This window comes from Apostichopus japonicus, chromosome 14 (genome assembly GCF_037975245.1).
Source record: "Apostichopus japonicus isolate 1M-3 chromosome 14, ASM3797524v1, whole genome shotgun sequence".
NCBI lineage: Eukaryota > Metazoa > Echinodermata > Holothuroidea > Aspidochirotida > Stichopodidae > Apostichopus > Apostichopus japonicus.
Window position 1 is genome coordinate 5,063,154 of NC_092574.1, and position 16,507 is coordinate 5,079,660.

Sequence of the window (16,507 nt, forward strand, 5' to 3'; positions counted from 1 at the left end):
GTCCTACCTGTGTTGTTGTTGTCAGGTTTTCTTACTGGCCTGTAACATTTTATAATAATTAATCTTACAAGTGCCTAATTTCATGATTTAACACTCGCTGACACCAAAGTACTGGGAACCATGTTGCTAATTAGGTTTATTGTTAGCAGAAGGATATGAAAGTGACATATGATTTAAGGATACATTTAGTTTAAGTTAAATTTTGTTTAGATACAGCAAGGTGCCACATCCCACCTTCTAGACCTTATTTCCTATCGTACATTGTAGTATCAACGTTGCAGCTTGTTGTTGCGCCTTTAAGCCGAATTAAAAGCTGAGCTGTTATTTGAGTGGTGCTCCCCAAGCCATGTTTAGTAATATCCACACATAATGTTATATTCTTTGCTTTAAATAATAATAATAATCATAATAATAATAAATGAGACTTATATAGCGCCAAATCAGTAAACAAAAGTTACTGCTCAAAGAAAGTAAATACAGATGAATGTATTTGGGTAGCAACTACTTTACAGTACGCTGCCATGACATGTAAATTAAAAACTGTATAATATAGGTGTGGTGTCCTATAAATTTAATGTCATGCTTTCTTTTATGTATTTTTTTTTTGTAATGATGTCTGAATCTATTCATCATACGTTTTCAATACATTGCTTCTCCTGCAATAATTAGTCTGTTTGGAAACACCACATTGTGCCAAAATTCATTCAATCAACTTTTCCAAAGCAACAGATGGGACCTAAAAGTCATTCATTAACTATTTACTCAAGTCCTGTTCAAATTCTGTGTATGTTGAACAAATAAGTATTTTCCACTTTACAAACAGTCTCCGGCTACTCAGTTAGCATATCCAGTCTTATGAATTTATACTGAGAATTGGCAGTTGGATAAAGAGGAGGTTCAGAGAGGTCTGTGACTAGATTTTACAATTTTTAAGCTGTTACATTAACAACCTTCAGACTATATCCCTGAGAGGTTGCTATCAAGAATAACAGATTTTTTATATGTGAGTGTTCTCACAGAGCTCTTCCACCTTTCTGACTTTGTCCTTCTCCAGTTTATTCCCAACCATCTTCCCTTTATCCTCTCTTTGTCCCTCCACTGTTTATCTCCTACCTCTCCTCTTCCCCTGTTGCTTTCTTCTCTCCATCCCTTGTCTACTTATCCCCTTACATCTATCTCTCTGTGTTCACTGTACTGCGCTCATTAACCTGTCTGTATTCTGTGCGTGTCTTTGTCCCTTAACTACTGACACTGTGTAAAAGCAGGGAGTTTCCATAACAACTCCCTGGTGAAAGTAAGTTGGCCTGATGTTTCGATCCTAGCAGGATCTTCTTCAGAGGCTAAATGACAAGTACTGTTACTGTTACTTGTCATTTAGCCTCTGAAGAAGATCCTGCTAGGATCGAAACTTCAGGCCAACTTACTTTTACACAGTGTCAGTAGTTAACATATTTAGGTCACCAGACTCAAACGTTTGGAAACAAACTTAATTATAAACATAACCCACATCAGGATAAACAACATCAATATCCAACTATGTATGATGGGTGAACATCCCATTTGTAGTGACATGTGACCTCCAGTAACAAAAGCACCAAGCATGGTGACTCCACTTACTGTACCATAACAAAACACACCCTGTCTTGTGGTTCAGATGTTAACACAGTTTGTAGGCTAGGTATATTTGTGGTAGTTAATACAGATGTTTGTAGGCTAGGTAGATTTGTGGTGCGTTAAAGCAGCATTTTGCGTTGGGTCGCTTTTTTTCCACCTTTTTTAACATGTGCATCGATTTTTTTACATGTATCAATCATAAAACAGCAAACTAAGATACCATCCAAGTTTCACCCTGCCAAGAGCGTTAATTAGCGAGTAATTAACAATTTATATCGATAACGAGTAAAAGTGTCCTCGACAAAGTTTTCATATCTCCAAATCCACTAGTTTGAATTCCACCAATAAGTGAATAGTATGTTTATTCATGAGCATTTTGCGTTTGGTCGCCATTTTCTACTTTTTTGACATGTCCATCGAGTTTTTTACATACATCAAATCACAAAACAGCAAATTAAGATATTAGCCAAGTTTTTCCCTGCCAAAAACGTTAATTGGCGAGTATTCCACATACAAAATTAAATCGCATTCAGTTCCTTAACCCACTAGTTTGAATTCAACCAATCAGAGATGCAGGTTTAGTTATTAGCCGTTGCTAAAAATAGATTCAAGACTTTGCGTTGGGAGTTGTTATGCAACTCCCTGGTACAACTGCCATATAGACTGTACACAAATCAAGCGTGGTGTTATATTACGTATCTGTCAATGACGCTCGTAGTGTTTAAATATTCATATTATGGGCGAGGTTTATTGGGTTCCCAACGGAAAATATCTTGGAGAACAACAAGTTGAAATTTGCAATTTTTTCGACTTTTATGCCACCATTTGAAGTAAAATATAAATAGATAAGCTAGTTATGTATGTCGTTATGGCATAGTGGAGTCAGTGAGGTTGAGAAATATCATAGAAAAGGACGCAAAATGCTGCTTTAATACAGATGTTTGTAGGCTAGGTAGATTTGTGGTGCATTAATACAGATGTCTGCAGGCTACAGTAGGTATATTTGTGGTGTGTTAATACAGACATTTGTGGGCTAGGTAGATTTGTGGTGCATTAATACAGATGTTTGTAGGCTAGGTAAATTTGTGGTGGTTAATACAGATGTTTGTACAGTAGGCTAGGTAGATTTGTGGTGGTTAATACAGATGTTTGTAGGCTAGGTAGATCTGTGGTACGTTAATACAGATGTTTGTAGGCTAGGTAGATTATGTGGTGCATTAATACAGATGTTTGTAGGCAGTGGTTAGCCAGGATTTTTTCAGTGGGGTGGCGCTGGGGGGCTCGACCATTTCCAGCGAGGGCGTCTTGTTACTATCTAAGCAGAGCGCCACCATGGGTTGGCGCGCAGCTTAAAGGAAATTTTTTGCTAAAAGGGCCTCCCAGATCGTTGGAAATGACACTTCCCAGGCCTTGCAAGCTGCTCTAAAGTTTTCTCAACATCCTTTATTTTGAGATCCCATGTCTTGATATAGTCATCAAATAGTTTAGTGAAATAGAAGAAAAAAACAGTCTGGTAAGTTACTTTGAAATTTCTTGACATATCTTTTGTGAGTTTGACACCGGTATTGAAATTTTTCGACAATCTGCAAATTGTGCGTGGAAAATAAGGAAAGATCGACCGGGCTTTCAGCCAAGCAACACACTGAAATGACCGAGCTATATGTCAAACTGACATCAAAGATTGCGTGAAAACTCTTGGAGGATTGCATAGATCTGACTGATTCAGGCCCCATGAATTATTAATGACAATTCCTGTTACAGCTCACTCAGGCTTTCATTATTCCAGAGATTACAGTTTCTCACACTTTCTTACACTCTCTTGCTAATGACTTTTCCACTAGCTCTTTCAACTTTCAACTTAATCTTCCAGTCTTTAAAATTAGCTTAACGAGTCATTACACTCACTAATCAAAGCAAATCCCTCGAGTGGTTCTAGGCCTTAGTCAGAGTTGTCAGTTTCAGATTTTGAAATGAAACTTGTCAGACATTTGAAATTTTACACAGAACATGGTCCAAACCTTGACAGTGCTAACACAATTAGATGGGAAGGTTCATGCAAAGACTGGAGTGAAATACTAGTGCAACTACTGTATGTACTGTAAGTATGAGCACAAAATGTATTTCTACCTTTATTTCATTAAGGAATTAAGAATGGTGCCAGTATATCAGACACTGGCAGAAGCTGCAATGTGTGGAACACATTGACCACTTCGTTAACCAATGAGAGCATTTCAAGCAACCAAATAAGGTTAAAACATCTTGCACATATACTACATCATACAGCCTTTCTATGGTACAATCCTTCCATCCAGGACACACATTAAAGGTTGACAATGGGGTCCATAGAATAACATATTATAGCACTCCAGGTCATTGTAGCCAGGAAGCAATGCCTCCAGTCTCAAAATCCCCCAAACTTACTGGTTTGGGTATTATTAATGAATGACGATACTTACTGTACCTGTCACCAGTCTACACACTTGCTCTCAAACCTACTGTACCTGGCCTACGAATCTTCTAAGTAACTTTTTAGCATTGTACCCTGCACGGCCCCATTGATCTTCAGGGTCAATGTCCACTTTCTTCTCCCTGCCAAATCTACCATTCTCAAGACATACTGTACATATAACTATATAAACACCAGTGTGATTACATAGGAAAAACAAACACTCATCAGAGACACTATACAGTACATACTACTAAGTTGCAATTTATGGTCACGCAATGCACATAAAGTGTGTTTATGTCAAGTGTAGAATAGTCAAGAGAATAAGGGAAATCCAAACATGAGACACTTACTGTGTCCTCATCACAAACCTACACAAGAAGGTACAGTAATAATCATGGTAGTGACACTTTTAAAATCCCACATCACCACACTGTGCTGTACATACAGGTTTCATCCTGATCTTTTACACATTTGGAAATGTAACAGCTTGAACTGAGCAACTATTTGGAGGCTAGCTAGGGTAGATCAGGAGGAGTGTGTTTGTATAGCGCAAGGTGAAATGTACATACAATATATGATGGAACGATTGCAAACTCTTTCAGAGAAATTAAAAGATGACAAAATTATTTAGCTGAGAACAACTTATTTCTTCAGTATTTGACAGTAGGATACCTGGATCTGAGTTTACAACCTGGTACATATGCTACAGCATAGGTAACCCCTCATCAGAGAATCTATAGACATTTCTGACTCACTACTGAATTTTTCCTACTTACTGTACAACCCTAGTTAGTAGACTTTACAACAACCAATTCCAAAAATATCCTTGAATGTGGTGCCTCTCTTGAAATATATTTAAACTAAGTTGTTTGTTATAACAATTTCAACAATAAGGGACAGTTGGTTACTCAAGAATCGATACCAAAATGATTTGCAGGACGTCAAAACAGCTGACTGAAAGGTATGTCACATTTTACTCAATAACACACTCACCAGTCAAAACGAATAAACGGAAAAAAATAGCAAAGGACACATTTATGAGAAGCTTCTAGATCTTATGATCTCAAGCTGTAGGGTAGAGTATCTGTGACAACTGGTGGGCCGGTATATCTGTCTGAAAGCATGTCGAGTGTGGTTAACCTCCATGAAGAGATCTCCATACAATGAAAAGACAATGAAGAATTTACCATGTCAGCCATGAGGGGCAGTCATTTTAAAGTCATCACTATAGGTAACAATGTCTGCAAAAACTGTGGTTGAGAAAAACACATTCTCTCATTCCCTCAGTAACATGAATACCCTGGAACCCAGAAAGAATGAATGTGAAAGACACAAGTCAGATCAAAGGTTAGACAAGTCTATTTACAGTACCTATTCCTTGAAATTAGCAAACAGCTGGATGGTATGGTCCTTATTCATTTTGTATTTATGAAATTCAAAACAAGGAAAAATTCCAAAACTTAACAGTTTGGATATTTACCACTGTCTCCCTGCACAACCTTTGCACTCTTGCTATACCGCGCCTGAGTGATTAGGTATGGGAGGGGGGGGGGGAAGGGGCACCCAAATTAACAAGTGGGTAGTGGGCATAAGTCTAGAAGAATACACACAAGTAAATAAGTAGGGAAAATAACGTTACAGTCATGACGGCTGCAGGCTCAATCCTCATGCAGTCATTTGATCTGAATTTATAATCCTGCAACTCAAACACAGCAGATCTACATTGGGACTGACCTAACACGCAGGTACAGACATCATTGTATTCTCAAACTTTGGTGACCAACTCACATTACCATCCAAAAGCCATTTCTAATGTGTTTGATGCCCTGGGAAGGTATTTAAGTTACCAACCAGAAAACCGAAATGTTAAAGTGGTTCCGGTGCTTAAACATATTCATAGTGTGGTAAGCCACACATGTTAATATTCATGAACTTGTGCACACCAAAATGAAGAGGATTATCTATTGACTTTATGTAGCAACATATAAAGGACGGTACCAGGACTCAGTTATCATATTGACAAAGTCTACTTAGTGATATAGTATAAAAACAGATACATGCATGAATATTAATGAGGTCAAATTTTATGATCTCATAAGCATATATACTTACATTGCATTATCCAAGTACACGTATGAAGTTAATAGACCTACTATTTCTGAGATATTTGAGTAAGAATTTTCTAACAAAACATGTTGTTCTCCACAAATTGCTAGAATGTTAATTGACAGTACTGACTGGTAGTTTAACGGAAATGAGATTTCTGTATACATTAAACAATGGTAAATTCATTTGCATACTGTAACGGTTTAATGTTAAATGGCAGCAAGACTATTGTGAAGGTACCCATGGTATCTTTAAAGGACCACTCAGCTCTTTTAACGCTAAGTTGTTCATGAAAACTGGTGCAAGGTTCGCTGGACTGAGAGAGAAGTTACCAGTTAAGACCAGATAGTTCATATCTAGTATAATAGGCTGTCCTGGATGTTCCTAAGTACAGTATATGCATTTAAATTGAGTAAATTCCACACTCACAAATTAAATGCAAACACATGAAGTGTTTTCCAGTTGCTTATGCATAGATTCTGCCTGTCTATTGCATGTTGTGTATGATATCAAGTCAGTCCTACCTGCAGCTGATATCACTTGAAAATCAGTGGCGGAGCTAGGGGTATTGGTCAGGGGGCGAGAATGGTGTGTAGGGGCGCTTTCGACACTATCTAAGCGGAGCGCCACCACAGCATACATAAATTTTTTGAGTTAATATACTCCCTAGATCGCCGAAAATGACCCTTTCCGGGCCTGGCTAATTTGCAGATAAACGAAGAATAAATAGGTGTCATCGCCATTTTGTCAGAAAATTACACACAAAAAATGTGACAAATGTCAATAGGTAGTTAAGAGCGCAAAAAAAAGGTCAATAATCGCAAATAAGTTAAAAATGGTAAAAAGCTGAAAAGGGCGCCAGCATTCCTCTTGAGTCTGTCAGGGGGGGCATCCACCCCCCCCCTGACTGTATGGACGCTCCGCCACTGTTGAAAATACCTGCATATAGCAGAGCAACCTTGGACTTCATACAAGTAAATGCAGTATAGAAACAACTTACCTCCAGACACTCCTTGCGAGACATGCAGGGCTGGCTTCAGCCCTTGGGGGTGGGCCTTCAAGTGAGGAAGATAATGTATGGCTGAAGGCAAACCTATGGACGAATTTGTATTCACAGGATCATAATGGCCGCCGCCGTGAGATGGTCCTGCCAAAGAGAGATTATCGTTATTATTAATACCTCTGTGTGAGAGGAGAAAACGCTCATTCTGAAGACAAAATACTTAACTGTGAATTGTCACAAAAGGAATAGTACATATATACTAACTGATCTATATTCAGAGGAATTTATTCCAAGCAATAATAATAATTTCAATAACTGCTTGATTGTATACCGGAATAAACTGAAACTGGTATCAGCCTCCATCATTGTTTAAATAAAACGAGATTAGTGGTAAAGGCCTATGGTCCATCCAAAAGGGACTTTTACTGGTCCAAGGTGGATGTTCTATTCACCACAATATACATGTATCTCTGCTACAGTGTACATTGATTGGTCACTCTTTGTTTGATATCTTGCAACAAAAAAGTTTGGAGCCACCCAAAGTTGCTGTTTGGACAGCCAAAAAGTAGGACCAGATTATCCGAAAGACAACTGGAAGAAAAAATCCTTACAAAATTGCCCTGATGAAAAAGTGTCTTGTGAAAGATTTTGAAATCAAAGAAGCTGACTACAGTTCATTAATTACTAAAAATCACAAGAGCGCACAAGTCTCTCACAAGATCCATCCATAAAGTACAAGCAGAACATGGACCAATACAGATTGACTCAGAATGCTAGCCTACAGTAGTATTAAATGATTTCATTTGGGCCGGATGAAGTAACTCTGATAATGAGCTTAACTACATAATGACAGAAGCACTATAATAAATAATTAAATATCACCACTGGAAACATATATACCAAGCTGTGCCTACAGTACCTTAAAGAGTTGTTCAGGATGTATTGTACTGTATAGACTAATGCATGCTTTCAAGAGGTGTCAAAGATAGAATTAAATATTACTGATATCGTTATTTATTATTATAATTATATTATAATAATAGTACTTATTCTAAGAGTAATCTTTAAGTGCCTTACAAATAAAAGGAACATCAAACCAAAATAACAATGAAATAAAATAAAATATCTGCACTTCAGTTGAAAGTGTTTGTAAATCACACCTGATCTGTGTTGTTGTTCTAGTACTCACAAATGTCTAGGTTTTGGGTTCATAGTTCATACAAAGAACTCTTCCCCTTTGCACCCAGAGCAGTACACACATGTTTGTTCTGTGCATTAATGTTCAGTAGACATGCACTAACAGAAGACCGAAAGTAGTCGGCCTGAGCCAACAGTAAACCATCGACTAGACAATAATTAAGAGAAGGAACCAATTAAAATGCATGAACACAAAACTGTGCAAAGAAGTTCACAAATCAAGGTTTTGGTATTTTATTGTACAGTAGGTCAGTGGCATGTGCAAAACAATAAGCACAACCTTCCATTTGAAGAGCACTACTTATAAAGAACAAAATTAGTTTAAATGGGCCATAGAATACCACATTTCTCTTCTAAATTGCTTTTTTTTTCTGGGGGAGGACCTCCAGACCCCCCCACCCCATACATCAGCTTCAATGATCCCAAGCAGCATCTTTTCCTTAAAAACCCACTCAAAAGCTAGAAGTAATCTAAAATACCTACAGGTATCTCCACTTATTTTATTTACAAATTTATAATTCAAAAATCAAACCAATCATTACTTTTAGGCAGTATCTGCCTCCTTAGTTGTAATAAATCCCAAATTTCCCAATTAAACATTAATTAATAATAAAGCCCTTAGAATTTGCCTTAATATCCCTAGTTATATCGCCACTATAATAGTAAGCTCCTTGAAGCAGCAAACTCTTTACCACTTTTTGAACAGCTAATTGTTTCAAACAAAAAATCCTAAAAAACACCCTCCTTCTTGATCACCTAATCCACGACCTCTTAATTCAATACTTAGTCCTTAAAATCTACGCTAAAAATAATCTTAAAAGTTCCCTAGATACCTTAGATTTTTTAAACTGGGAGCAGGCTTCAGCCCTGGCAGAGGGAGGGGGGCCCCTTGTTTAGGAACCCGGTGGCTAGAGGACTTGTGAGTCAAACCCCATTGGAATTGTCCTCCTCTGGGGAACAGTCCAGTCACCGGGAACTATTTTTTATTTTTACTTTTTTATTTTTTCTTAGCTTAAGGGTACATCCCGGCAGGGTGGGTTTGCCAGGTCTGGGGCAACTTCCCATTATTTTTCCTACAGTAAGTACCTCCTTTCTCTCTTAAAGCTTCCAAATTTTTGTACTGCTTGTCTTCAACCTCATTTGTTACTTTAAATTGCTCAATTGTCTGTTTTTCATCATCCAAAACAAAACAAAAAAGTTCCAATTTACCTGCAGGAGCCGTGCCTTGCACAGCCCGAACAGGTCTGTCACTCTGACAATTGATGCAGAATGCACCATTTCAATTCTTTTCTGGGGAGGACCCCAAGGCCACCCTACCTACAGTAGGAGTCCCCCTCAATTCACAATCACAAACCCACTAGAAGGTTAGACGGCCATGAATGCATAATTAACTTACAGTATGTATGACTCTATGAAAGCTCAGAAAAAGTCTCAGAATGGCTCTAAATAGACAACATATACTGCCATCCAAAATTCATCACACTGGTTAAAATTAAGCATGTACCATTTTGGTCTGCTGTGTGAATGACATAGCTGGCTTTAATATGAAAATATTCTAAAATGGGTCACTCACACAGACTTAACATAGAATTAATTGTTATCTTGTCATGCTCACAATGTTTATTTTCTGATTCTTCTTCATTTTAGCTCAGTAACACTCGTAACACTCGTAACACTCTATAATTAATAAGGTCACGATGTAATGAGGGTCATATGGCTCAAATTATAAAAACAATTTAGTAGTTTATACACACAATACTATAAGAGTATTGTCATAGAGACATACTTTGCAACAAACTGACTAAATGATGCTTTATATGATGTTCTTCTGGCTCAAACCTAATTTACAGGGAGTGAATAGTAACTGGTTATTTTGATCAGTCTCAACGCCCAAAACAAACTGTATCTCCTTTTTGTTGGATGTCGTTCTAAAGTGTTCCTTGGAGGTTCGCTACAGTAGATACCTTAAAAGTGAGTAATCATGCGGTATGACATTACCAGTATTGGATGGGGGGGGGGGGGAGAGTAACCAGTGGGAAACACAACTTAAAAAATATTACACAATTTCAGTCAGAGGAATGGTGTTAAATTTAATAATGGACAACATCCTATTCTTGTTTATCGCTGCCCTCTTCTCCTGAGCCAATATCCTTGAATCGAGTAACAACTTCCTGCCCACAGCTTTTATTTCTATCTCCACAAACTGATCGTGCTAAATCTGGTTTGGATGACCACGTACAGTTGTTTTATTACATCTGTGGATTACATTTCATATCCTACTACCAGCATCTTTTCTTCAGTCCTCCAATTTCTTCATCTCATCTTGTCACTCTTACTGTAGCCTATTTACACACATCATAGTGCAAGCATCACTTTGGAGACTTAACGGTCACTGTTTTGATTTAGCTGGTCTATTAGAACTACGATGAACCCTTGTGTATCATATGTGTATATCATATGTGTATCATACATAAAATGATCTTTAGCTTCAATAAAGTTGCTTAGTTGCTCTAAAAAGCAGATCAATGTTCCAAGTACTGTATCAAGTCATACATTCCATGTTTAAACTAAAATCAAGTTATATCTGTCTAGTTCTAAGTCTGAATGCCCTCTAGGCATTCAACAAATGTATTCTATGCGATGGGCCTTTGCATGCCAAGAATGATATTTTTACTAGTTTTACCCTTCATGAGTTATCTTGTTTACAAGGTTAACTGGTTCACACATCTCCACATTTACCAGACCACACACAAATATTAACCCTTCCTTATATTATATACCATCTACCTTACTTCATTGTCCATAGATTGATATTTTTTACTTCAGACAATATGGTTGCATCTAGTAAAAGTGAGCAGCATGCACAGTACATAAATAAATAAGTGCTGAAAAAAAGGATGACCAATTTAGGCAAATTCACTTTGAAATAGGGATGAGAAAACACATTACCAATTTGACAGATTAGTATTTTATCTTTTACATCTACAGTATAAATAGGGTTTAAAATGACAAACATGTATAATATCTTGATTTCAACTTTGAATGTACTTATCAAACAATACAATTTAACATATAATGCATAATTTACCTGTATCCTTCTGCATAGTACGCCTTTGGCTGAATGAAATATTCCTAGCTGTTTTCTCCATCTCTCTTACTTTTCCTTGAAGGTGATGCACCTCTACAGCCCTTACATCATTCAGTCTCTCTGTATTCTCCAATCTCTTCTGAAGTTCCTGCATTCGATCTTGCCAGGAACCATCGATTGACTCGTTATCTATACGGGATGGAGACAGAGACATGCGGTGTGCAAAGAGTTGCTACAGGGTTTATACCATATATGTCCCAATTAATCTATGTACATAGACGTATTGTCCCATCGACAAACTACATTGCCCCAATTCTCTACAGGCCTTTATGACATTCAAAAAACATTTTATGATGTATATGGAAACAACAAAATTATGGCAAAATCACTACACCACAGAAGTGGGGTGAGTATCATTTTCTTCATAAATAAATTATTCCCTGAGAAGACCTGAAAAAATGAAACTAGAGCACCAATGGTGCAGAAGCTCATACCTTTTCGAGCTGAAAAATGTAGGGCCCACAAAACCAATTTTGGGCCCATGAGGGATACCCCCTCCCCTCCGTTAGCAGAATCCTGGCCACACCACTGGCTATAATTCCTATTTTCCCCTTTAAATCCTATTTTACCCACTCTCTCAAACAATACCACTGACCTACCCTATTAAACTTTCTCCCCCTCTACCTTAGCAGACATAACAAGCACTCCCTACAAGACATAACTTCACAAGCTGCCTACATACCTCAGGCTCAAAGACTTCTAAGAATCGGCAAGTGCTGATTGGCTATAGGGCTCTCATGCTTACAGTTGAACAGTTAATAACAACTCCCAGTCCTGCTTTAATTCCACTAACAGCCTCTGCAGAGCTTAACCACAAATGTAAACAAACACTGCAGAAACTGGGAGACAAAGTAAAGGAGCTTTGGCAAAAAGTGAAGGCTCAGATTTTTTTAAACAATGGGGATTAATTGTAATTAACTTTTGACCAAAAATTTTTAGGCATCACCTTATTCATACACAATCCAACAATCATCAGTTCAACTTTGAATATGATCCATCAAAATCTTGAGGAGATTGAGATATTTGAAAATATTACAAAGAATGACCCCCGATGACCCCCTAAATGACCTTTGACCTCAATTTTCCGAACACCCCTCGTAACTCTCATCCCGAGGAACATTGTGACTAAGTTTCATTATAATTGGCCATACACTGTACGAACAGGAGCAATTTGAAAATATAGGGCCGCGGCCCGGGCCACAAAAGACCCCTAGTTGATCTTTGATCTCAAATTCATGAACACCCTGAAGGTAAAACTACCATAGTACTACCGTGACAAACCCTCAACATTGTACCATGGAATCTGTAGGAGAAGAAGCATTTTGCGTATTTCCACAAAATGGCCCATTACGGCCCACAGGTGACCTTTGACCCCAAATTTTGGACCATCTCTGATGGCCCTATACCCAATGGTCCTTGTGTCCAAGTTTCATGAAATTCCATCAAACACTGTGCGAGTGGGAGCGGTTTTACCAATTGTTGACGGATAGAGTGATAGAGTGATAGAATGATAGAGTGATAGAGTGATAGACGCTGCACTGTAACAATAGCTCACACCAGCATGCTGGTATGAGCTAAAAATTACAATGTGAACTGTCCATGCTTTCCTTTGTTCAACTGACTTGAATAACATAACATTTGTCCATTGTATAAATATAAAGAGAACTTACAGTAGTGCCAAAGTAATGAAACGAAACATTATTATTGGATTACAGAAATAAATTAGGTTAAACCGCTATCAGATTGCCGTGTTTAATAACCATTCGATATATCTGCATCAACCAATCACAGGACATTAACCTAACATTAAACCCTGCTGAATGTCTGCAATGAAGACCATAAACAGAGTTGCAGCTAGGATCTAGGCAATTCTCCTGTAACATACTGTAGGTTCCAACATGCATATTTATTGAAGGACTGGCATAGGGACCAGACTAACCATACAATAGGCTTACTTAACATGTTTAATATTTATGCATGAGCATACCTGTTAGGCCTAGGAGGCTAACTTACAAATTTCATATCTCTAGTGACATGCTCACATTATTTAGGAATTTTAGGCCTAACTTAGACATATTTGATAACCAAAAGAAAAGGGGGGCGGGTAAGCCGACTGTATCAACTCATAATATATTATATTTTTCCAGGAAATCCTGGGGCATGATATTGATGTTGATTTCCCTCCCCTGCTACATGTTGATCGACATCAAGAGTTACCTACAATGCAAGGAGGGTATTTTGAGCAGCTCCCTGTTTTGAGGGCCTCTCCAGGGAGATTGTCTTACAGAGCGTAGGTGGTTATATTTTTCAGACATGGTCAATGCTCAAACTGTGTAGAATACCTCATCCAGCAACAAACTGTATAAAAATCCAAATGCTTGAAGGTAGCTGAACGTCTTCTTTTGGGCAGGTCCAAGCTATTAGCACTGTGACGTACACGATATTTCAAAAGTTTAAATGCGTCTCAATGTTACAAGATGGACAATTGCCAGAATCTTGTTGGGTATTTATAACTGTTATACCTAACACTGTATTACCAACATATGAAAAAGTTTTACTGTTACACTGATTGGGTTATATCTTAATTAATATGCAGCATGACATACAGGACTTGCAAAAAATGCATTTTTCACAAAGACATTCAAGCTAAAAACGCTCTGATAGTAAAAGTGCAGCAATCATGTCTATATCACTAATGTATAGCCTAACCATATAAGTAGAACGTTGCATAATATCAACAACAAAAAATCAAGTGATTGCGGTAAAGTGACAACACGACTGATAAAAAAAACCTGTGATGTACAAGGGAAATTTTTCCATACAAATGGACTACAAACATTTGCTTTATTGTTTCTGGGTGTTTACTCTAAAGTTTTTTTTCTTTCATTAAAGACATTAATTTAGCTATATTCGCAGAATGTCAATGTTTGTTGTGTGCACTAATTTCATAATTTGGGGGTGGGGTAATGGAGGGTGTGCAACTCTAAGGCACCAAAAAATATTTGCAGAAATCTACGTCCATACAGTATATACTTTACATATCCATTCATGAATTATAGCTAAGTTTGAGAAAAATAGGTAGTTGCTTGTTTCAAGGTGAAAGATCCATCAGGAAGGCTCCCACAGAGCGACCTATATCTACTGATATTCACAAATGTACTACTCTAACTCTACTACCACCTCACTGTGAAACAAGGTTCATGGAAGTCTGTAGCTTCCCTCTAGAACATCATTATAAACTGTACAAAAAATATTGTCTGTCTATTAAACACTGGTACAAAAACATCAATAACATTGAAACTACTGTATTAAACAACCCTTTAAACATGTTCCCTTATTACGAAGCTCACTAAAATGAGATGGAGAAACTTTCCAATCATGAACTACATAGCTACTGTACTGTATGTCTACTATGGTGAAGAGTTAGCAGTGGTATTACAGTTTGCACACATTTAGTATTAAATCTGGATTCCACATGATCATTGAAATCTTCCTCATTTACTGTCAATGTTGCTCAAGATTTAGATGCTGAGATGGAAGCATTACGGGCACCTAAAATTTGGTTCCTGGATAGATTACCCACATCTAGATTGGTAATCAGTTGATAGTTTATTTCTTATGATCATCACAATTGGCTTTTCAGGCATGTAAAGACTTTATCAGACTCTATGCAGTACAGTCCATACACAAAATCAATTTAAACAGTGAACAACGCAGTTGAAGTATCCATTTAAACCATGAATCTATAAACCAGAAAAGGAAAATGTTTCCACCAGAAAGCACCATTGAAGCACCTGTCAATTAAATATAATTGTCACATTTTGTCCTGTATGTCACATTTTGTCCCATACGTCACATTTATAATTGATTGTATAATTTGTAGTAAGCCACTGTACTTACAGTAGCATAATTTAAGAAAAATTGGGAGGGTTTGTTTAGTAATGTTCAGCATAAATTATAATTTTACAAAAAACATTGTTGTTTACCCCTATTGAACCTAAAAAACATACCGAAATTGTGACGTATGGGACATCAGTGTTTGAAATCTACCTAATTGCATAATTAATTAATTAACAATTTAAGTAAACTTCTTTCAAAATTACTGGAAGAAAGTTGTACTGTACACATTCTCATAACAAATATTCAATTGATTCATGCTACAGGTACTGGCTGGTAGATCAAATTTCCAATGTTCCGTATGTCACACTGATATTTTAATTATGCAAATAAGCAACCAGCAATTGATGGAGAAAAAATAAATAAAAATAATAAAAATTGAAAATTCAAGTTATTCAGCTTTTAAATGATAAGATGTACTCACTATACCAATGAAATTTTACATTTGACTTCATGGGATAGAATAACTTGGACTTGTCCTTTTTTATCACTAAGTGCAACATGATGGATTTTACAGGCAAGCCTTTATGAAATTATTTAGCAATGGTTGCCTTATCTGTGAGCTAATTAGTCAACATAAAGGCAGTGAAGACTCGCGCACAAAGAAATGTCCGATGCCAGTAATCTGACCTAGTTCCAATGAGGTGTAATGGTATCTCCTTTCATTACTGTCTGCATTTTGTAGGACAAGAAGAAAACTTCACTTGCAAGCAATGGAAAGTTAACTTTTTTTCAGAGGGAGACACATGGTTTGGGGCGAGTCTTCAATGCCTTTAACATCGGTAGTTTCAAGTTTAATTTCAACCTGGGGACTGCTATATGGAATCTCCAGGGACTATCCCCAGAAATTGGGACATATGGTCACCTTACCATAACGTAGACATTAACTTCATGTATGCCTGTCTACTAACTTTGCCCATTAAAAGATCAATCAGAGATTATGAAAACCCCCAAACCCCCTTTGAAAATGTATCTTAGGCCTAGACATATACAGTCATGGGTCATGTCATAGAATGGCCTAGCTTACACACGAAGTAAATCATGCAACGAAAGATAGCCCCTTAGTCCTTACCTACATCACTTACCCTAATCG

General features: G+C 37.3%; 1 protein-coding gene across 2 annotated transcripts in view; it reads right to left on the reverse strand.

Moving 5' to 3' along the window:
* LOC139980011 (alpha-1,3-mannosyl-glycoprotein 4-beta-N-acetylglucosaminyltransferase A-like) overlaps window positions 1–16,507 on the reverse strand; it is a 79,328-nt gene that overhangs the window by 61,956 nt on the left and 865 nt on the right. For both annotated transcript variants that reach the window (XR_011797425.1, XM_071991354.1), the window contains exons 2-3: window positions 11,458–11,646; window positions 7,170–7,316 (exon numbers count right to left, since the gene is read on the reverse strand). Coding sequence is in view for 1 of the 2 variants with exons in the window: in XM_071991354.1 (XP_071847455.1) it covers window positions 7,170–7,316; window positions 11,458–11,646 (336 nt within the window). In the remaining variant the exon portion in view is untranslated. The remainder of the gene's footprint in view (window positions 1–7,169; window positions 7,317–11,457; window positions 11,647–16,507) is intronic.